Below are 24,077 nucleotides of genomic sequence, written 5' to 3' on the forward strand. Positions count from 1 at the left end.
ATGTAGCATGAGATAAGGAACCGCTACATGCTTGTTCTTGCAGAGTCATGGCTATTTGTTACTGTATGTACTGTGTTTTGTACTTTAGCCCAGGAGGAACACTGTTTCGATTACCTGTATACATGAGTGTGGTTGAATGACAATTAAGCTTGAACTTGATCACTTGCATTGCTGCAATATCATTCCAGTTAGTTATATCAAAATGTTCTAGTTTACAAGAGTGATGGTCATTAAAAACTGCTTCCTTAAATAATCTGGCACTTCTCCAGAGCATAATTAGCAGTGAAGATTGTTTCCAATAAAATGCCTGAATACATGGAAGAACCTCTTTAAAAAAAAATTTAATAGTTTGTAGCATCATAGGATTCTACTCTGGACACAGAATGATGAGAGTTATCGCAATATTTTGCGTCTGAGTGGTGTCGTAGCAACAACCTTGCGCTCAATACCAGTAAAACTAAAGAGCTGACCGTGGACTCAGGAAGGGTAAGACAAGAGAACGTAAACTCATCCTCATAGAGAGATTGGAAGTGGAGTGAGTGAAGAATTTCAAATTCCTGGGTGACAATATCTCTGAGGACCTAACCTGGCCGCAACATATTGATGCAACTGTAAAGAAGGCAAGACATCAGCTCGGCTATATTTCATTAGGGGTTTGTCAACTAAAACACTTGAAAACTTCCACATGTATACCGTGGAGAGCATTGTGACTGGCTGCATCACTGTCTGGTATGGGGGAATGGGAGAGCTACTACACGGGATTGAAATACAGTGCAGAAACTTGTAAAATTATCTCCATCATGGCTACTCTCCTCCGTAGTACACACGACATCTTCAAGGAGCAGTGCATCAGGAAGGCGACGTCCATCATTAAGGAACCCCAGCACCCAGGGCATTCTCTATTCCAATTGTTACCGTACAGAAGTATGAAAGCACACACCTAGCAATTCAGGAACACCTTTCCCTCTGCCATTCAATTTCTAAATGGACATTAAGCCCATGAACACTACCTCCATTATTTTTTGACTTCTTATTTAAACTTAATTATTTAAGGTTCATATAAATAATTATTGTAACTCAGTTTTTTTTCTATATTTATCATGTTTCCATTGTACTCCTGCTGTAAAGACAACAAATTTCACGATATATGCTGGTGATATTAAACCTGATTCTGATTCTTATTCAAATTAGACTGGCGAACATAGCATCGAAGTGACAAAAGGCTATACTCGAAAGGACACCTTCAGACACAATTCTGGAAAAGCTGTGCACTTCACAAGCGCACTAGTAAACATTTTAAGGGATGTGTAGGAAGCTAACTAACTTAGAAACGGCATGCACACAGGTTTTAAAACAGAAACAAAACTGACAAACTGCTATTCCGTGCAATTAACTTGCTGCAAAGTTCACGGCTAAATCAGAAACCTGGAAATCAATTGAAATGAAATTAACTTTGAAGATCTGCCTGAAATCACACAGCAAATATTTCAGCCAGGGTTGAAAAGCAACTAGTTCCTATTGAATATATTATACAAGCTAAGGTAAAGGAACTTGTACAAGAATTTTTTTTTAATCAGATTCTAACCACTGTTAAAGTAGCAGACAAAGCTGCAAGAAATCAAAGACTGGTTTGTCGTGTTGTCTGACTTGGAAATGGGCCCATGAACATAAAGCCAAAACTTGCAGTTCATCTTCAAGGTTACCTTGTACTCCTTCCCCGCCAATGAACAGGATTTTGGCAGACAGTCAGGACAGCACTTTCCAACCTGCAATACCACATCTTCATCCTACAGTGAGCAGAGACAAAAAATAATAATAAGCAGCCGTAGATGGATCTACGACTGATAATAATTTCATTTATTAATATTTAAATTCTAAATGACAATAACAGGAATTTCAGACAATTACATTCAGATTGAAGTTGTGACTGTTGATAAATTAAGAAAAATTTTGGCTTCACCTCTATCAATCCTGTTAATGCAGGCTCCAACCTAAGCAAAAATTCTTTACTCTAATCATTCTGCTTTACATTGGAAAGCTTGTTCATAAATGTATTTTTATAATCACCAATCTCATTTTATTCTGCAGATTAACACTGACACTTTAGACCAGAGCATTATGTTCAGGGTAATTCAGCTCTATTTGGCAGTAGGAAATAGATCTCCTCTTCTCATTTCCTTTGTATTAATGTCAGTTAATGACTCATGCATCAATACAATTAATGTATCAATTAACAACTCATTTGTATTCTATATAAATTCCATGAGAGCAAATTTTATTTCTGATCTCAAAAATTTTCAGTCCTGATTTATTAATTCATTAAAAGACAATTTCTGTAACCTAAGCAACTGTAACATGGGGTTGTCTGTCCTGTGATTTTAATTTTCTGTGGACTTCTCTTCTTTGTCCACCATAAACTTAGTGAAGTTTTCAGAAGCCTTGTGAGCATTAATGCTGTTTGGATTCAGAAGATTTTTAACATTCCATCCTGCAAAATTCTTGTTAAGTATCAATTTAATTAGAATTTTTATATTACTATGCTATATTTTTGTGTTGTCATACTTCTCTTATAAGAACAGTGCAAGTAGTTCACCTTTTCAAGATACTGTGGAGATTTCTGAAGGGTGTCTGTGTCATTCAGAGAAAACGGCATTTAGAGAAAAGTAGCCATCATGGCCAGCAGTAAACCTATAAAATTATTTATAAATTAAGGAGAAGGAAGAGCCAGAATTTACATGTGCAACATTTCAACCAATTGAATTCCAGCGGAACATTCATTTACGTTCAGTGCACGTCTCAGAATTGTCATTTTTTTTTTATGGTGATCTAATGGGTAAAATGTGCCGGTGCAAATCCAAAAGGGCTAAAGGTAAGGAAAAAATTAATACCTGCAGGGTCGATGTTAACTATGGACCAGAACTTGTTGATCACATCAAACTCCAACACTCTGGTCATTCACTAATGCAGCATGACCTTTCTGAAATCTACCAGGTCAGCTTGAAGACCGAAGTAGTCCTGATGCCGCACGATATTTATTATATACTCCCATCACAGGACTGGAATGGAGCAAATACAGTTTTTGAAGCTGCGGAAGAGTCTTTGAATAGCTACCACGCCACATCATCCTTCCCAATCACCTATTTTTACTTCTGACAAAAATAACTTTGTAATATTCAAAACTATTCCAAACTATTAAAAATCAAAAAGTAGCTAATACTTATAAAGTAAAACTACTAAAATATTTAAATATTTATCATGCTTTAAAATTGTTTTTAAGAAAACTAAGTTAATTAAAGATTATAAATCCCCTAATACTGCATATCTCCTAGCCAGTCTCTCTACTGAGATAAGTTGCTATTCCTGAACCAGGTCTTCATGGCCAAAGTATCAGGAAATTACAGCCAACTTACAAGAAAGATTCTGTAAAGAGCCCTGGGCTATAACAATTGGCTAAATTCCACCAAGTGTGCTGCAAACAGTAATTGCAAACTTACAGGAGGAAAGTTTCAGAATACACTATGTGGCAGTAAGATAGAATAACTGAAATTTATTATGGAAAAGAATTTGCAAAGGATAATAATTTCTCAATTCACCCTTATTATCTTCTTTCCTACTATACAGGTCAATTACAAGTTATTTTGGAATACTAAATGAATTCCAAGGTGCTATCTGTGCACAGTCAAAAAAGCTAGCCCATCAAATTTTTCATTCTGACAGTCCATGTAGAAATTGGGCTGGCATTGATTCCTCCTAACTTATTAAATCAGCCAAGAATAACCAACAGTTGCAGATAATACTGGGAAGAAGAGAAAACCTTCATAGGGTTCTCACTGACACTTCACCTCAACACCAACTGCTGGAACAGACTGTTTTAAAAAAGACATGAAATACCATTACAACTCGACATTATTCATCTGCTACAAATATTGGTACCAAGGTAACAACAATAGTCTAACATTTGTTAACTTTTAATTACTACTTGGTCATGTTACATAACTGAATACAAGTTATTGTTTACCTTAAGTACATTTTGCCATGAAAATTACTATATTGGATTTATTTCCTGTCTGGTGATACCAGGGCAACAATGCTGACTTTATTTTGAAGGCATTATGTTACTTTCCAGAGTTAATGATGTTCGGTATAAAACCCCTCTCCTGAATTTGACGTGATGACTCCAGAACAATGCAGTATCATTTGCCAACTAAAAACTAGGTTTTTAAAATATATATATTCTTTAGACCAATTTTTGTTTGTCATATATACTAATAATCTGGATGATGGGGTGGTAAATTGGATTAGTAAGTATGCAGATGATACTAAGATAGGTGGCATTGTGGATAATGAAGTAGGTTTTCAAAGCTTGCAGAGAGATTTAGGCCAGTTAGAAGAGTGGGCTGAAAGATGGCAAATGGAGTTTAATGCTGAAAAATGTGAGGTGCTACATTTTGGTAGGACTAATCAAAACAGGACATACATGGTAAATGGTAGGGCATTGAAGAATGCAGTAGAACAGAGGGATCTAGGAATAATGGTGCATAGTTCCCTGAAGGTGGAATCTCATGTGGATAGGGTGGTGAAGAAAGCTTTTGATATGCTGGCCTTTATAAATCAGAGCATTTAGTATAGGAGTTGGGATGTAATGTTGAAATTGTACAAGGCATTGGTAAGGCCAAATTTGGAGTATTGTGTACAGTTCTGGTCACCAAATTATAGGAAAGATGTCAATAAAATTGAGAGAGTACAGAGGAGGTCTACTAAAATGTTGCCTGGGTTTCATCTCCTAAATTACAGAGGAAGTTTGAACAAGTTAGGTCTTTATTTTTTGTAGCGTAGAAGGTTGAGAGGGGATTTGATAGAGGTGTTTAAAATTATGAGGGGGATTGATAGAGTTGACGTGGATATGCTTTTTCCATTGAGAGTGGGGGAGATTCAAACAAGAGGACATGAGTTGAGAGTTAAAGGGCAAAAGTTTAGGAGTAACATGAGGGAGAACTTCTTTACTCAGAGAGTGGTGGCCGTGTGGGACGAGCTTCCAGCAGAAGTGGTTGAGGCAGTTTCGATGTTGTCGTTTAAAGTTAAATTGGATAGATATATGGACAGGAAGGGAATGGAGGGTTATGGACCGAGTGCAGGTCAGTGGGACTAGGTGAGAGTAGGAGCTCACCATGGACTAGAAGGGCCAAGATGGCCTGTTTCCGTGCTGTAATTGTTATATGTTATTTAATTTTCACTTAGATGTTATTTACCACTATGCAAAGATGAACTCAATAGCATTATGTGTATGAACATGGTAAATGCAAGTGGTTTATGCAAACTTCCTTTATTTTAAAAGAAAATCAACAAACTCCAAAAGAAACACTTCATAAAGACAAGCAGCAACCTAATAAATGGTGCTAGTGGGGAAAACAAATTAGGCTTTATTTTTAAATCCAAATCACACAAAAGTATGCTTTTCTAAAGTACTGAAATCTCCCCCGGTACGCAGCTCAGCATAGACAATCTATGTACTGATTTAAATATAGCCATGGTGAATCATAGCTATCTAATACTGATTTTTTCCAGTTGCTTTAGAATTAGGGGACATTTATGAAACATGTGGACCTTTATAAATATAAACTACACAAGACTGAATCTCTCACAAAGGAAACATTCCTACATACAACTGTTATTCCTTTCAACAGGAGGAATTAGTTACTTTATAACCACAGTTTAAAAGTCTTCTCCCTCTTTTGGCATCAAGCATTCCTTTAGCTGTATGCTTCATTCATTATCACTAATGGCATTGCAGATCAGAAAGATTGAGGAGGAGATCCATTTATGTGTGCCTCAGCTGCTCCTCCTTCCTTTACTAACCTTGGTCTCCCACCTGCTCCAACTGAAGACACAAGTCTTCACTGAGTGCACTCCCTTATTCAAAACAGCCTTTTCTAATGAAGCTGTTCAAAACTGCATTGGAAACATATTCTGGCTGTGGGATGACACCGTTTAAAATTCACAATAATAAGGATGATTTCTGAAATTAACTTAAAAAACTGTCTTGTCAAGTGAGAGGGAATTTAGAAGTAGAGCCTGTACAAATCAATAGAAGCATCTACTTTCGTTACGAATGATTCCACTTCCAAGTAGAATCAAATACATTTTTAAATGACCTAGTGTACTGCTGATATGAGAAATATTTAACTATGGCACTAGGATGTAAGAGGGAATCTCCATTATTTCGGCAGCTTAATAAAGGTCAGTTTTACTTTGCAATTTCTTTACTCAGTTCATAATCTACTTTCAAAAGACGAGAAACAAAATGTGTTGCAGATTTTAATAAAGCAGTTAATTCATAACCCTAATAATATAACCAAAGTTTAAAGTACATTTATGTCACCATATACAACCCTGCGATTCAACTTCTTGTGGGCATACTCAGTAAATCCAAGAACCATAATAGAATCAGTGAAACACTGGACCCAACAGGGTGGAAAAACAACCAGTATGCAAAAGGCATCAAACTGTGCAAATACCACAGAGAAAATAGTAATAAAAAATAAATAATCAATAAATATCAAGAATGTGAGATGAAGAATCCTTGAAAATGAGTCTATTCATTGTGGGAACAATTCAGTGATGGGGCGAGAGAAGTTGAGTGATGCTATACCCAGTGGTTCAAGAGCCCAATGCTAGAGGGGTAGTACCTGCAATTGAATGTGGTGGTATGGAGGGTTGCAGATGTTGTTCCCTTATTCAAGAAAGGGAATAGAGATAGCCCAGGAAATTATAGACCAGTGAGTCTTATTTCAGCGGTTGGTAAGTTGATGGAGAAGATCCTGAGAGGCAGGATTTATGAACATTTGGAGAGGCATAATATGATTAGGAGTAGTCCGCATGGCTTTGTCAAAGGCAGGTCGTGCCTTATGAGCCTGATTGAATTTTTTGAGAATGTAACTAAACACATTGATTAGGGTAGAGCTGCAGATGTAGTGTATATGGATTTTAGCAAGGCATTTGATAAGGTACCCCATGCAAGGCTTATTGAGAAAGTAAGGAGGCATGGTATCCAAGGGGACACTGCCTTATAGATCCAGAATTGGCTTGCCCACAGAAGGCAAAGAGTGGTTTTAGACGGGCCATATTCTGCATGGAGGCTGGTGACCAGTGGTGTGCCTCAGGGATCTGTTCTGGGACCCCTGCTCTTTGTGATTTTTATAAATGACCTGGATGAGGAAGCAAAGGGATGGGTTAGTAAATTTGCTGACGACACAAAGGTTGGGGGTGTTGTGGATAATGTGGAGGGCTGTCAATTACAGTGGACATTGAAAGGATGCAAAACTGGGCTGAGAAGTGGCAGATGGAGTTCAACCCAGATAAGTGTGAGGTGGTTCATTTTGGTAGGTCAAAAGTGATGGCTGAATACAGCATTAATGGCAAGACTCTTGGCAGAGTGGAGGATCAGAGGGATCTTGGGGTCCCAGTCCATAGGACACTCAAAGCTGCTACGCAAGTTGACTCTGTGGTTAAGAAGGCATATGGAGCATTGGCCTTCATCAATCGTGGGACTGAGTTTAACAGCCGAGAAGTAATGTTGCAGCTATATAGGACCGTGGTCAGACCCCATTTGGAGAACTGTGCTCAGTTCTGGTCGCCTCACTACAGGAAGGATGTGGAAACCATAGAAAGGGTGTACAGGAGATTTACTAGGATGTTACCTGGTAAACATTTTGGGTCAAGACCCTTCTTCAGGACTGGAAAGGAGGAGGAGAAGTCAGAATAGGTGGGGGGTGGAGGGGGGGAAGAAGTACAGGTGACAGATGATCGGTGAAATGGGGAGGCGGGAGGGGTGAAGTAACAAGCTGGGAAGTCAATTGCTGAAAGTGATAAAGGGCTGGAGAAGGCGGAATCTGACAGGAAAGGACAGAAAGCCGTGGTAGAAAGGGAAGGGGGAGGAGCACCAGAGGGAGGTGATTGGCAGGTAAGGAAACAAGGTGAGAGTGGGAACCAGGAATGGAAAATGGTGGTGGTGGGGGGGGGGCAATTCCTGGAAATTTGAGAAATTGCTGTTCATGCTATCAGTTTGCAGGCTACTTAGACAGAATATAATGTGTTGCTCCTGCACCCTGTGTCTGAATCTAGTATTTACAGCAAAATTTAAAGCTGCTGACCCTCTCCACCTTTTATTCCCTGATGAGAACTGGCTCATGGACCATCTGTTTTCTCCCTCTGAAGTTCATAGTCAGCTCTCTTGGTCTTGCTGACATTGAGTATGAGGTTGTTGTGGAATTACTCAGCCAGATTTTTAATCTCCCTCCTATACGCTGATTTGTCACCACCTTCAATTCGGTCAACTGCATCAGCAAACTTAAACATGGCATTGGAGCTGTGCTTAGCCACACAGTCGTAAGTGTAAAGCAAAAAGAGTAGGGGGCTATACACACAGCCTTGTGTTAATGTAGCTAAGAACGCAGATTTCACCAATCTCTCAAAACACTTCATTACAGTGGAAGTAAATGTGAATGGACGATCATCATTGAGGCAGGTTACCACCTACTTCTTTGGCACCAATAGGACTGAGGCCTGCTTGAAACAGGAGGGCACCTCCGACTGCCTAAGTGACAGCTTAAAGATCTCAGTGAACACTCCAGCCAGTTGATCAGCACAGGTCCCAAGTACTCCTTCACGTACCCATCTGGACAAGATGCTTTCCATGGATTCACCTTCTTGAAGGATGCTCTCACGTCAGCTGGAGACACTGAAATTACAAGGTCATTGGGAACTCTGGGAGTTTGAGATGGCTCCTCTGTGCTGAGAAGGTCAAAGTGAGCATAGAAAGCATTGAGCTCATCTGGAAGCAAAGCACTATTGTCACCTATGTCACTTGATTTAACTCTGTAAGAGGTGATAGCATTCAAGCCCTGCCACAATTGTCAAGCATCTTTCATTGATTCAAGTTTAGTCTGAAATTGCCACTTCATCCATGAGAAGGCTTTCCTGGATCATACCTGGACTTCTCGTATCTTATTTCGTAGCCAGACCCAAGTGCCTCTGATGTGGCCCTTAGCAGACTGCAGATCTCCTATTTCATCTCGGGCTTCTGGCTGGGGAAGACTGTGAATGATTCTGCAGGGATATACTCACGAGAGGCTTAGTCATGAAAGGCTTCACGGAAGACTGGCTTTACCTAGTTTTTACTCACAAATCTAAATCTAACCTTCTAAGACTGGCATCCTACCTCAATTCTGAGCTGCCACCTCAGGCTGAACAACAAATATAGATTCATAACATGTACATTGACTGCGCTGACTTCCCACTTGATGTCACTGAAATCTTGTTCCCTTACCTTCAAAATATTTCTCTATCCCAAATTCTCCCTCTCAACAGCTGAAAACTCGATGTAACTTTTTTTTTCTTTATTAGGTCAAGGCTAGAATTCTCCAGCAACATTTTTGTGGCCTGTGCTACTTCCAGCCTTGAGAGACTGCTAAACGTAGAGTGTTCATACTCCAAGGTGTGTTCCAGCTTCATGTCAATCCTTGCAAAGCTTGATGGGTTTTCTATGGACATAATATTTCATTCAAATTGCTGGTTCTTCTCAAGTTATCTTCTCAGGTAGTACATAACTTGGCCAACCAGTTTGTTGACTCTCAAGCTGCCTTCACCGCATACCTAAAGCCCTCTTCCTCTTTCAACGCGTTCACCTGGTAACACCTCTTTCCCAGTTAATCTCTCTCCCTGACTACCCACTCATTTTCACCATTAGGTAATATGCCAAGGTATTTGCAAATTAGGAATTTTAATTTACTCAGCTCTCAATGGATCTTGTCTTAAGAAGATTCAGAATGTTTTGCAAAGATACTTACCAAAACTAACATTCAGAGAAAAACATCAAAAGGTTATATTTTAAAAATTGAATAGACAACAGTGATTGATTGTACATAACCATGGCCAAGACATTGCTGGCTGCACATTTTCCGACAACGCACTCCAGGCTAATCTTCTTTGATTGCTAATTGGAAAGCTGCTAAATGCAATAAAATTTGTTCTGTGCAATTAAAGGCTACTTTCTGACGCAATTTGTTTTTTTTTCTAGCCCTTCACTAATGAAAGCAAGCAGGCACAAAAGCTTTATTGCAGTTTCTCTCTTGAAAGTGACAGGCCCCAGAAATTAAGATTTCACAGAGATGCTGAGTCAGTTACTGACCAGTTTAAAAAAAAGAAAAGACCCAGAGTGCAGTTTATCTTTGAAACCGGTTCGAAGATTTAAAAAAATTGGTCTTTGATTCCTACGCAAAACGTGTTCAGCTTCTGGACCAGAAACACTGTCCTTCCAAATTGAGTGTTTACAAGTTCCAGCCTAAATAAAATGGATCAGTGAGACACAGATGACAAGCAGCAGGTCACCAAGAATGAGAGGGAAGAAAATTGGCTAGATCTGGTAATGAAATGCTGGGCAGGTTGCAGCTCGGTCTACCCCTGTAGTAGATACAACACAGATGGCTTGACCATGAACATCAATGTAGAAAGTCTGGTGGCTCCATGTTATTATCTACACAGGTACATTTCTTATGTACACTACAACAGCATGCCACTCACCCCTTTACAATATACTGGCTGGCATTCTGCAGTATAACATTGTGCTTCACCATTGTTGCAGACACACTTTGAACAGGCAGTCAGTTTCCAATCTTCACCATCCCGGTACACTCTTCCCTCAAACAAACATGAACCTGTTCAGAAAAACAAGTGATACAAGTCAATGAGTAATGAAAAATAGCATTTGAAAAAAGGGCAGCACAGTAGTGTAGTGGTTGGCACAATGCTTTGCAGTACAGGTGACCCAGGTTCAATTCCTGCCGCTGCATGTAAGAAGTTTGTACGTTCTCCCCATGACCGCATGGGCTTCCTCTGGGTGCTCTGGTTTCCTCCCACGGACCAAAGACATACCGTTTGATAGGTTAATTGGTTATTGTAAACTGTCCCCTGATTAGGCTAGGATTAAACTTGGGGGGGGGGGGAGGACTTGGGGGGGGTAATTACTGGACAGTGTGGCTCCAAGGGCAAGAAGAACCTATTCTACGCTGTACCTCAATAAAATAAAATTTCTTTCATCCTATTGTCTTGACTATACATGAGCACTTTACAGTCTGACTACTTGACCCAAACATGACTGAATGCAGGTGGTCAGGTCAGCTGATTGATCTGATCAAACATTTGGGTTCAGGCTGGGTTGGATATGGGAACCTGGTTCAGCACATCATTCAAATTAAGATTATTTATTTATTTCATATTACCATGGGTATCCTCTGCTTTTGATCAATGGCGGTACATGTGCAACTAAAACAATCTTATCCTCGGCTTATTTGCAAATGGCTCTGAATCTAGTTGCATCAGGTTGGGTCAGCCATGAAAAATAATATACAGAACTGGGCTTACATGGGGTCAGGCCAAATGATCAGGTTTTGGTCAATCCAGCTTTTACTTTACAAACACACCTCAGCCTAACGAAGACACTTCCATTTAAAAAAAAGAACTGAAACCAGAATAAAAATTAAGTTTGTGTTTAAACAGCAACTTAATTGTTTATGATTGTATGAATATTATCAGTTGACGGCAGCTGATTTGCATGCAGCAAGCAGCAAGATCCAATGATAAAAAATAAGATAGAAAACCAGTGAATGTCTTTGACTGATGATTTTGGCTAAGGAAAGTAGGTAGGATGGCTGTGAGAAGCTGCTGGATATTAAGGACACATTATGAGCACATTTAAAGGCACATTTCATATAAAAGGTGCATTTAAACAGCGAACATTACAACAGAGTAGGCCTTTTAGCCCATGATATTGTGCTGACCTTTAACCTATTCTAAGATCAATCTAACCCTTTTCTCCTATACAGCCCTCCACTGGTACATCATCCATGTGCCTTTCTCAGTGTTTCTCTAATGTATCTGCCTCTACCACCTGACCAAGTGTATTCCACACACCCACCTCTATGTAAAGAAGTTACCTCTGATATCCCCTCCATACGTTCTTCCAATTATCTTAAAATTATCACCCCTTGTATTTGTCACTTCCACCCTGGGAAAATGTCTCTGACTATCCACTCTATCTATGTCTCTTATCCTCTTGCGCACCTCTCACCCAACTTTGCTCCAGATAAGCCAGAGCTTGCGCAACCCATCTTCCTAAATGCCCCCTAGTCCAGGCAGCATCTTGGTAACTCTCCTCAGCACTCTGTCTGAATCTTTCACACCCTTCTGACAAGAGAACAAATATACCAAGTGTGGTCCAACCAAGGTTTCATAGAGATGTAACATTACCTCGTGGATCTTGAACTCAATCCCCTGACAAACACACCATACACCTTTACAATCCTATTGACCTGCACAGCAAATCTGAGGGAACGATGTACGTAGACACCAAGATCCTTTTGTTTCTCCACACTGTCAAGAATCCTGCCACTAACCCTGTGTTGTGCTTTCAAATTTGAATTTCCAAAGTGCGTCACTTCACACTTCTCCAGGTTGAACTCCAACTGCCATTTCTCATCCCAGCTCTGCATCTTGTCAATGTCCCGTTGCAACCTAAATCAACCCTCCAAATTATTCAAAACCCCACCGACCTTTGTGTCATCTGCAAACTTGCTAACCCACCCTTCCACTTCATCATCAAAGTCACTTATAAAAATCACAAACAGCAGGAGTCCTAGAACAGATCCCGGCGGACACCACTGATCATTGACCCCCAGGCAGAATACTCTCCATCTACTACCACCCTCTACCTTCCATAGGCCCTTTAGGTCACCTCTGACCCCTTAGGTCACATATAAAGACATTTTTCATATACAAATGAACAAGGTTCTGAGACTTCACTTTAATGCATTGACGAAAAGCTGCAACCTTGAGCAATGGAGCATTCCCTCTGCACAGCACAAACATATCAATCTAGATTAGGGGATCAGGTTACAGAGGCGGGTGGGGGATGAGTTAGCTCAGCAGAAGATGTATTAACTCAGTGGCGAGAGTATCATTAAACGAGCTAACCTGACTCTCATAGGCTAAAACAACAATGTCAAAATGCTTATTCTGTTGACAATATTTCATGCAACTATTTTCTTTCAATTAACTTTTTACCAATTAATCATGAATAAATTAACAAAGTAAAACAAACATCATGACAATTAACCCATCAAAACATTAAGGTAATGCAAGCAGAAATATTTGATTTGTCACCTCCGGTCTTGACACATTTTGGGCAGCATTCTCCAGGTGGAGTGTTCATAGTCTCTCCTTTCCCACAAGAAATGGAGGGACAATATTTTAAGCTACATTTAACTTGCTTATTGGTACAGGAACAAACAATACAATCTGTACTCATCCATTCGGTGCCATCCTGCAAAAACATCAGTAACAAAAGCGTTGTTACTCTTTAAGTTACACTTATTTTTTATTTGGTTACAACAACAGACATTATATTTCTGCATTTAGTTCAGACTTCTTGTTAAAGTCCTGAGCACCTACCCAAAGCCTACAATTTATCAAATAGCTGGTCATTAGAGCAGATAAGCAGAGTATCATTCATCCCAACTCAGTCTCAGGATTGTCCAGTGGAAGTATCCATTGCAGATTCTTATTTACTTCCTGAGGTTAAATGAACAATTCCATGTGGAAACTTATTCTGGTCATAAGCATGATACTCAACCACTTGCATTTCCCTCCTAATACCTCTTCCAAGATAAGCACTCTCTGTTGTATCAGGTATGTGCTTACGTCACTTTATTATAGTCTACTGCAACCTTAGACCTCTGCTGCTGAAATTCTTAATGCTTTTCTCATCGCCAGATCTGTTTATTCCTGTGTTCTTATTGGCCTGCCTTCATCCTCCATTAACTCAGCTTACACACTCATCACCCTGTCCCCATATCACTGGAAACCAAAACCTATCAAACCTACCAATACTGTCATGTCCTATATCCCCATCCCTCACATTACCTGCTGTAAAACGCAGTTGTTGTCACGATTGAGAATGGTACCTTCTAAGGTATGAGTCTTGAAAATGTACAGATATTAAAGCATTCTGCTGATCTGAGTCTCAGAGGCATAAAGATTAATGACTGTGAGAGGGGGTGAAGGGAGGGAGAGAAAGGGATGAACTGCTTATTTACAAGATAAGTATGACTAGATCCAAACAAGATATTGTTAAATATCATAGATAACCCTAGAGCAGAATCCAATTTCCAATTCCCCATGACAATAACTCTTACCCCATGAATCTGTCCTTCATAGTCACAGAAGTTATGTGTCCTCAAAGCACACTCAGGGCAGCAATTATTTGGATTTATTTTGAAGATTTCCCCCTTAAAATGGGAAGAGTAAAACAACAGTTGTTAAATATTTCACATGAAATCTAAAATTTTTAAACTTATAAATTAAGTTGTTTAACATTATCTGTAGCAAAAGTATCTTGTTTACCTTGCTTTTACGAGACATTCATGATAACATCTGCTATTCTCATTAAACAATGTATGTAAAATGCCACCCTCTGGCTAAAGAAGCATAGATATTTTGGGGGTGTTACGGAGCTGGAGATAATGTGAATGCATTTGTTAATTAAAAGCCAAATCTAGTTAATGTCCATGGGACTGAAGATTATTCATGCAGCAAGCTATCAAATAAAGGATACCATGAGAGAGACCAGCTGGAAATGCATTGTAACTGGCAGACATAAAGTTCAAAGTAAATTTTATTATCAAAGTACATACATGTCACCATATACAACCCAGAGATCCATTTTCCTGTGGGCGCACTCAGAAAACCTATAGAATAGTAACTATGACAGGATCAATGACAGATCAACCAGAGTGCAGAAAACAACAAACTGCAAATACAAATATAAATAAATAGCAATAAATAATGAGAAGATAAGATAATGAGATAAAGAGTCCTTAACATGGGATCATTGGCAGTTGGAACATTTCAAAGATGGGGCAAGTGAGTGTAGTTATCCCTTTTTACTGAAGAGCCTGATGGTTGAGAGATGGTAACTGTTCTTGACTCTGGTGGTGTGAGCCCTGAGGCTCTTGTACCTTCTAGCTGATGGCATCAGTGAGAAGACAGCATGACCAGGGTGGTGGGGATCTCTGATGATGGATGCGGCTTTCCTACGACAGCATTTTAATGGTTGGGAGGGCCTTGCCCTTGAATACTGGGCCAAATCCACTACATTTTGTAGATTTGAAGATAACAAAAGTGTGAATGAGGATTTCAGAGGGAGGTAAGGAGGAGATAAAATATCAAAGGCAAGAAAGAGCTCCAACTCTGTTGCAAGTTCACATGATATTTGCCTTGGGGGAATACTATCATGTTGGTAACTCAACAGCAGCCACAACTCCAAGGACCCATCAACTTGAAATTATTTACAATGATTTAAGTTGAAACTCTCTTTACCTAGTCCAACATTAAAATCATCAGTCTGTAAAGTCAAAGTTTATTTTCATATGCACAAGTGTAATAAAGACTTACTTGCAATAGCATCAGACACTTGATATTCACAAGAAAAACATAAATTAAACAAAACTTATACAGAATTTTTACAAGTACACAATTAGCAGAAATGCGTCCACTGTAGTGCAAAAACGTCAAAGTTCTGCTCTACTGAGGTAGTTTTCAGAGCTGCACAAACATGAGAAAATCTGCAGATGCTGGAAATCCGAAGCAACAGACACAAAATACTGGAAGAATTCAGCAGACCAGACAGGATCTCTCGAAAAGAGTAATCAGTCAACATTTCAGGCTGAGACCCTTCTTCAGTCCTGACGAAGGGTCTCAGCCCCAACATTGACTCTTTACTCGTTTCCACAGACGCTGCCTGACTTGCTAAGTTCCTCCAGCATTTTATGTGTGTTGCAATAATTAGAGTTGTGCAGGTTGGTTCAAATGCAGAATGTTTGAAGGGAAATAGCTGTACTTGAAGCTGCTGGCATTTCAGGCTTCAGTAAGCAGAATTCATTGTACCAATATTTCTACAATATATGTTTAGATTTATGTTTAAAAAATAACAGGCAAAGTGTTATTTGAAACTGTCTTTTAAGATGAAAATAAGTAAGTAAACTGAGATTAAATAAATCTTATGACAGGCATCAGAGCATCTGCTTCATATAAAAAAAAAGCAAAGCTTGAATTGTACTTCAAGAAGTGGAGGCAAAACTCCTTAATCACTTAAAAAATAATGTGAGCATAGTCTTCAACCAATGCTTTTTGATAGACCAATGTGAGAATTTTTGATGTTAATGGAAAGTGCACAAAATTTTTATGTCTGCATTTACAGCAACAAAGAAAAATTATGCCTACCAACCAGGCTTTGTTCTCAATACCACACATGAAGCTTATTTCTGCTTCTCACGTCTATCGGCATGGGAGGTTACACATCTTATCCTGTTTCGCCTCAGGGCACAATTTCAGTTCACTCATTTGGCAGCTTTGCTCTATTGAATAAATTTTACTCTTTCATCGGTAAAAATGTTCACCTCATGTGGAAGGAAATCCATAGTGAGGACTGCATGGTGCAGCGTAAATGTGGCATCCATGTGAACCAGGAATCAAAACCGCCATTTTAAAAAGTTCTATTACCAATACCACAACTACCCCTGCTCTGTGGGTCATAGCTGGCAACTACCACCTTGCCCTAAATTGAGCTCTAAATGCTAGTTCTTCTTTCAGATGATACATGGTTACCGAACTGTACAGGGCCTGAGGCAGATGAATCATACAGTGTCTGGCAAACCAAGCACGAGGGAAAGGATGAGGTTTGGCAGGATTTTCATAGTTCCCATCTGTCAATCACCAGAGGATTCAGGCATCTGGACGAACCGCTTACAAATATTACCTTCAAGGTGAAAATACGTCATATCATCTGGAGTCAGACCTGGTTCCCTGCATCAATATTCCTTCAAGCTGCTGGCATACCCTAACTGAAAACTTCCCTAACAACTCATCTGTGCCCTATTTTACTCTGTCTTTATTCCACAGAATGTAATAATATTTGGAATGCCATCCAAAATGGTGTGCCTGCCCTAAACCTGGAGGCACAAGAGACCACAGGGTGCTGGTGCAGCAGCACCAACTGCAAGAGGAACTCAGCTGCATCTGTGTGGGGAAATGGATTACTAACACTTCGCGTTGAAACCCTGCGTTCTTCCCCCACTTCATCTCACCCACACACAACCACACCCCCCCCAACTCCCCAACAAATACCTCTCTAGGCCTGAATACTCTGGTGTGGTTCTGAGTATTGCTTTGCTCTCTTTCCCCATTTTAAGACAGCATATTTTCAGATATTACAAAGAAAATAACAGAATTGTAAATTAAACACAATTATTCATATATCAAATATATTTTTATACCTTACTTATCCCTCTAAATCTGTGAAATGCAAGCCATTAATATCCACAAACAAGTTACCAGTAAAATCTGAAGAAGGTAGTTATCATTGATGACAAGAGACACTCAGGTGCAGGATTACCTTGTGGACATCACACTGTGGGTTCTGACACTGGGTAACGGTGCATCGGACGATATCGCTGTGGCAGCTGCAAACTTGGCAAGAATCTGGCTTCCAAACAGTATTATTCTGCAGAAAAAAGAAAAATGGTCAATGTGAAATGAAGAAAATATTTCCTGCTATGTTTTGTAACTCCAAAACAGAAAACTGAAAATATAGAGTGGGCAATGTGAGTCTAACTTCATGTTTACTTTAAGCCAGGCGTGCTCATAACATGTGATGTCATGCACATCTCAGAAAGAAGAAAAAAAGAGGATGACATATGTGTGTTGCACTGTACCATTTACACACTTTTACCAGCAATGCCTTATGTAAACAACAAAGAATCCTTAATCAAATATATTTACAATATTACTCAAATAAAGGTCAAAGTAAATTTATTATCTAAGTACACAGAAGTCACCTTGAGATTCATTTTCTTGTGGCCATACTCAATAAATCTATAAAATAATAAACTTTATAGAATCAATGAAAGATCGCCCAACCAGGGTTTCAACCAGAGTGCAGAAGACAACCAACTGTGCAAATACAATAAAAATAATAACTATATAAGCAATAAATATTGAGAACTTGAGATGAAGAATCCATGAAAGTGAGTGCATTGGTTGTGGGAACATTTCAATGATGGGGCAACTGAAGTGCAAAGAGGTTATCCCCTTTGGTTCAGGTACCTGATAGTTGAAGGGTAGAAACTGTTTCTGAACCTGGCGGTGTGTCCTGAGGATTCTGTACCTTTTTCCCAATGGCAGCAGTGAGAAGAGAACATGTCCTGGGAGGTGGTGGTCCCTAATGATCGATGCTGTTTTCCTGTGATAGCATTTTATGTAGATATGCTCAATGGTGGGGAGGCTTTACTCACAATGGACTGGGCTGTATCCACTTCTTTTTGTAGAATTTTCCATTCAAGGGCATTGGTGTTTCCATACCACGCTGTGATGCAGCCAGTCAACATACTCTCCACTACAAATTTTGTCAGTTTTAGATGCCATGCCGGATCTCCACAAACTCCGAAGAAAGTAGAGGAGCTGCTGTGCTTTCTTCATAATTGCACTTACATGCTGGGCCCAGGACAGGCCCTCTGAAATAATAACACCAAAGAATTTAAAGTTTCTGACACTCTCCACATCTGATCCTCCAATGAGGACTGGCACATGGACCTCTGGTTTTCTTCTGCTGAGGTCAATAATCAGATCATTGGTCTTGCTGACATTAAATAAGAGGTTGTTGTTATGGCACCACTCAGCCGGGTTTTCAATCTCTCTCCGATATGCTGATTCATCACCACCTTTGATATGGTTTATGACAGTGCCGTCATCAGCAAACTTGAATATAACAACTGAAGATATGCTTAGCTATGCAATTATAAGTATAAATTGAGTACAGAAGGGGGCTAAGCACACAGCAGTGTGGTGCACCTGTGCTGATGGAGATTGTGGAAGAGATGTTGCCAATCTGAACAGACTGGGATCTACAAATGAGGAAATCAAGGACCCAATTGCACATGGTGATATTGAGCCCAACGTTTTGGAGCTTATTGATTAGCTTTGAAGGGATGATGGTATTAAATGTTGAACTGCAGACAATGAAGAGCATCCTGATGTATGCATCTTGGCTGTCCAGATGTCCCAGGGTTGAGTGAAGAGTCAATGAGCTGGCATCTGCTGTGGACCTGTTGCTCCAGTAGGCAAATTTCAAAGTTGCTCCAGAGGCAATAGTTGATATGCTTCATTGCCAATCTCTCAAAACACTTCATCACTGTTTGTCTAAGTGTTATGGGTGCTAGTCAGTGAGGTACGTTACCATGCTATTCTAGGGCACCGGTATAATTGAAGTCTTCTTGAAGCAGGTGGGTACCTCAGACTGCTGAAGCGAGGGGTTAAAGATTTCAGTGAACACTCCAGCTAGTTACTCAACACAGGTCTGCACTATTTGGCCTGGTACCCCAACAGGGCCAGAGACTTTTCATGGGTTAAGTCTCCTGAACACTGCTCGTACATTGGCCTCAGAGACTGAAATCATGGCATTGATGGGGGATATGGGAGTCTGTGATGGTTCCTCATGACTGACTCTCAAAGCGAGTATATAAGGCATCGAGCTCATGTAGAAGCGAATCACTTCCAGTGCCTACATTGCTTGATTTAACTTTATAAAAGTTGATAGTACTCAAACCCTGCCACAACTAACGAGCCTTCTTCATTGATTCAAGTTTTGTCCAGAATTGCCATGTTGCCCGTGAGGTGACTTTGTGGAGATCATACCTGGACCTCTTGTAACTTTCTTGGTCAGCAGACTTGAATGCCACTGACCTGAGCCTCAGCAAATTGCAGATCTCATGGTTCATCCAGTGCTTCTGTTTGGGAAAGATTCTGAATGATATTGTAGCGGCACATTTGTCTACAACTGTTTTAATAAAGTCTGTGATGGTGATGGTGAATGAATGGTGTATTCATTCAGACAAAGATGAATCCTTGAACATGACCTAAGTCCACTGACTCTAAGCAATCCTGTAGTCACTCCTCTACCTCCCATATCCACCTCTTTGTTGCCCTAATCTCTGAAGCCTCGCTCTTTAGCCTCTGGCTGTGTTCAGGTAGGAGAAGGACAGCCAAGTGATCCAATTTACCAAAGTGTGATCTGGGCATGGCATGGTAGGCATTCCTTATCTTAGTATAACAGTAGTCCAGTTTGTTAGGACCTCTGGTACTACAGGTTATATGCCGATGGCATTTAGGTAGAATTTTCTTCAAACAAGCCCGGTTGAAGTCCCAAACAATGATTTGAAATGCATTGGGATGGACTGTTTCTTGTTTGGAGATGGCATCATGCAGTATCTCAAGTACTTGATTATCGTTGGCCACTGGTGCAATGTAAACTGTGGTCAGGATTACAGAGGAGAACTCCTTAGGTAAAGAGAATGGATGGTATTTGACAGTTAGGTGTTCAAGGTCAAGGGGACATGAGTACGGCAAAACTAAATCAGAGCACCACCGAGAGAGAATCATGAAACACACACCTCCACCTTCTGCCTTTTCTGAATCAACAGTTCTGTTCCTTCGGTAAATGGAGAAGCTTTGCTGTTTGACTGCTGTATCTCGTATGCTGGGAGACAAAGTTTCACTCAGATCAATCTCTTGCTCAGGTCCTCAACTTTGTCCTCCAGGATGGCACAATTGCTAATCAGGTGCTGAATAAAGGGAGCCTCATCCCTCTGTGTTTCAGCTTGGCTTGGAACCACCACCCACCCACCTCGCCTTTCCGCCTAACTTCGTCCGCTTAAAGCCACACCTGTCCACTCAGCTGAGATCTTCAGACACTTGTGAAGTTTGTAGATTATTAAGCTAATTTGTAAGTACATTGATTAGAGGGAAATTACATGCTGCACTTTGCAGCAACTTGAAAGAGATATATTTATAAGTATTGCCCGCAGCCCACAGAGTGCCGTATGGTTCACCAGCGATGTTCTGTATTATTAAAGTATTACTGAAATGTTAAATACATGGCACTTCTCCCTGCTCAGCCTAAACTCCAACTGCTGGGTAATGGTTCACCATATTCAACATGGAGACAGCTGTGGTATTATCCAGTACCTTTCTTATTTCACGTTCAGTTGACTCTATGACAGGGGATGTGGCGTGCAAATGGTAGATAGATCTCCAGTCAAGTTCTAGCTGCCTCAGACAATCACATCCCCACGATGCTGCCCCTCCTCTTTTTACCACACAGAAGCTCAATGTGGCTTGTGGGTTTTCGTATTTCACTTTATGAAGGTCATCTCCGCAGGAGTTATCTTTTCTCCATTATAAGTTCTTAGTTGGATATCTACAGTCTTCAGTTCATTATCTTTGAAATTCCATTCAAATTTATTTTGTGGAATGACTGAAACAGCCAAGCCAGTGTCCAAATTCCATTTTAATTAACTTATCATTCACTTCTGGTGTAAGCGATATAGCTTGTGTATCATTAGTGTTCACATTGTAAATTTCAAGGCTGCCCAGTCCTGCGCAACTCTCATCATTATCAGACTTTTCGTCGGCAGCATGCAGATTATTGTTCTCTTTGAAACAGCCACTTGACCCTTTTATCCTTTTCTCTTCCTGTGCATTCCATTTATTTTGTCTTCCTGACATATTCTTTTATGTATCTTACTATGTTGCATTTTCTGCACGTTTTGTCTTTATTTCTGTATTTGTCTGCTGTAAGTGAGCCCACTCCACGGTGTTCAGCCCGCACGATCTGTTCAGCCAGTCAGGTTTCTTTCCAGACATTGCAATTTTGTTCATGCTTACTTTCATTCCTGACTGCAACTCAGTTGTGTCTGCCTGCTGTTTCCATTGATACAGCAATTTCAAAGGCTCTTTTAAATGTAAGTTGTACTTCAGTTAGGGGCTGTTTTTGAATGCTTGCTTGTAAGAGTCCACAAACTATATGATCTCTAAGTGCATCATTAAGCCTATCACTGAACTGACAATGCTTGGACAATTTCCCAATTCAGCCACATACGCTGAAATGGACTCCCCTTCGTTTTGATTCTGCTTATGAAACCTAAAGTGTTCTGTAATCCATGATAGCTTCAGTTCTAAATGTCCTTGCATTACTTTCACAATATCAGCAAAGCTCATTTCAGCTAGCTTAGTTGGTGCAGTTAAATTTCTAAGCAAACTGTACGCCTTTATGTCCAATGCACTCTGCAAATCTGACATTTGTTTATCTTTGGCTATTACATTTGCTTTAAAACACAGCTCAATCTACCCAGTATATATATTCCAGTTATCTTTTGTGTAATCAAATGCATTAAAATATCCTAGCCATTTTTGCACTTTTTTTTAAATGATTATTATCACCCGGTACTCACTGCTTACAAACCCATAAGTTCTTCTGTTTTCTGTCTTTTTTTATTCAATTGTCTTTCCTTTTGTGAAGAAGCATCATCTCACTGTGCTTCATCTCAGCTTTATTTTAAAACATACCTCATCACCATTGTTAAATTTTGTAACTCTAAAACATAAAACTAATTAAAAGCAAAAACAAAGAGCCAGGAATATGAGTCTAACTTCATGCTTACTTTAAGCGAGACAAGTATATATCGCATGGTAGTGTGATGACGTGTGCCATTTACATACTTCTACAGATAACCAGCAATGTATTATGTAAACAAAAAATGGTTAATCAAACAATTATATTTACAATTTTGCTCAACTACTCCTGAAATATTAAATACACTACAATTCCAGATTAACTTTTGCTGACTTGTAGATTTAGATTGCACCAACCTTACACATTATATTCAAGTCAGCATTTTGCCTACCAAACCACACATTAACACATAAAAAATCATCTCACCATCAATTTCGTTTCGGCTCTTTATGCTGTTGTCATTCATAATAATCTTAGCCAAAGCACGTCATGACCGATACTAGTAAGAGACAATGCTCCAATGCTCATCCAGGTGTGCGGTGATCATTGTCACTTCAATAGGTCAGAGGAACTATCTCCTAAGGGTTCTTGAGCTCCCTAATCAAATCTGGTTCCTAATCATAACACCCAATCTAGAATTGCCTTTTCCCTAGTGGGCTCAATCAAAAACTGCTCCGAAAGGTATTCTACAAATTCCCTCTCTTGGGATGCAGCACCAACCTAATTTTGCCAATGGACCTGTATATTCAAATCCCCAGTGACTATTGTAACATTGCCCTTTTTACATATCTTTTCTACCTCCTGTTGTAATTTGTATGCCACGTCCTGCCTCCTGTTTGGAAGCTTGTATATAACTCCCAACAGGGTCTTTTTACCCCTGCAGTTTCTTAACTCTACGCACAAGAATTCTACATCTTTCAATCCTACATCACCCCTTTCTAAGGATTTGATTTCATTTTTTACCAAATGAGCCACTGCATGCCCTCTGCTTACCTGCCTGTCCTTTCGACACAATGTGTATCCTAGGATGTAAAGCTCCCAACTACGATCTGCTCTCAGCCATGACCCAGTGATGCCCACAATGTCATACCTGCCAATCTCTAACTGTGCTACAAGGTCATCTACCTTATTTTGTATACCACGTGCAATTAAATATAACACCTTCAGTTATGTATTCATTACCTTTTTTGAATTTTCCCCATGTTACTTTTCAACTCATCGCACTAACTGTAATTTTGCCTGTCCTTCCTCACTACAGACGGCATCTACTTGTATACCAACCGCCCCATCCTCAGCCCTATCACTCCAGTTCCTTTGCCCTGCCAAATTAGTTTAAACCATCCCCAGTAGCTCTAGCAAACCTATCTGCAAGGATATTGGTCTCCTCGGGTTCAAGAATAACCCATTCTTTTTGTACAGGTCATACCTTCCCCAGAAGAGATCCCAAATGATCCAGACACCTGAAACTCTGCCCCATTTCCTCAGCCACTCATTCAGCTGTACCATCATCCTATTCCTGACATGACTGGTACATAGCACTGGGAGTAACTCAGAGATTACTACCTTGGAGGTACTGCTCTTTATCCTGCTCCCTAACTCACTACACAGGACCATTCCCCCC

General features: G+C 39.9%; 1 protein-coding gene across 3 annotated transcripts in view; it reads right to left on the bottom strand.

Annotated features, from left to right (window-relative positions):
- The window catches only part of fras1 (Fraser extracellular matrix complex subunit 1), a 564,498-nt gene that overhangs the window by 335,739 nt on the left and 204,682 nt on the right, over window positions 1-24,077 (bottom strand). For all 3 annotated transcript variants that reach the window (XM_072253146.1, XM_072253145.1, XM_072253147.1), the window contains exons 3-7: window positions 17,504-17,611; window positions 14,247-14,339; window positions 13,216-13,375; window positions 10,579-10,712; window positions 1,704-1,787 (exon numbers count right to left, since the gene is read on the bottom strand). In XM_072253146.1, coding sequence (XP_072109247.1) covers window positions 1,704-1,787; window positions 10,579-10,712; window positions 13,216-13,375; window positions 14,247-14,339; window positions 17,504-17,611 — 579 coding nt within the window. The remainder of the gene's footprint in view (window positions 1-1,703; window positions 1,788-10,578; window positions 10,713-13,215; window positions 13,376-14,246; window positions 14,340-17,503; window positions 17,612-24,077) is intronic.

The sequence above is a fragment of the Mobula birostris genome, chromosome 3 (assembly GCF_030028105.1).
Source record: "Mobula birostris isolate sMobBir1 chromosome 3, sMobBir1.hap1, whole genome shotgun sequence".
Taxonomy (NCBI): Eukaryota; Metazoa; Chordata; class Chondrichthyes; order Myliobatiformes; family Myliobatidae; genus Mobula; species Mobula birostris.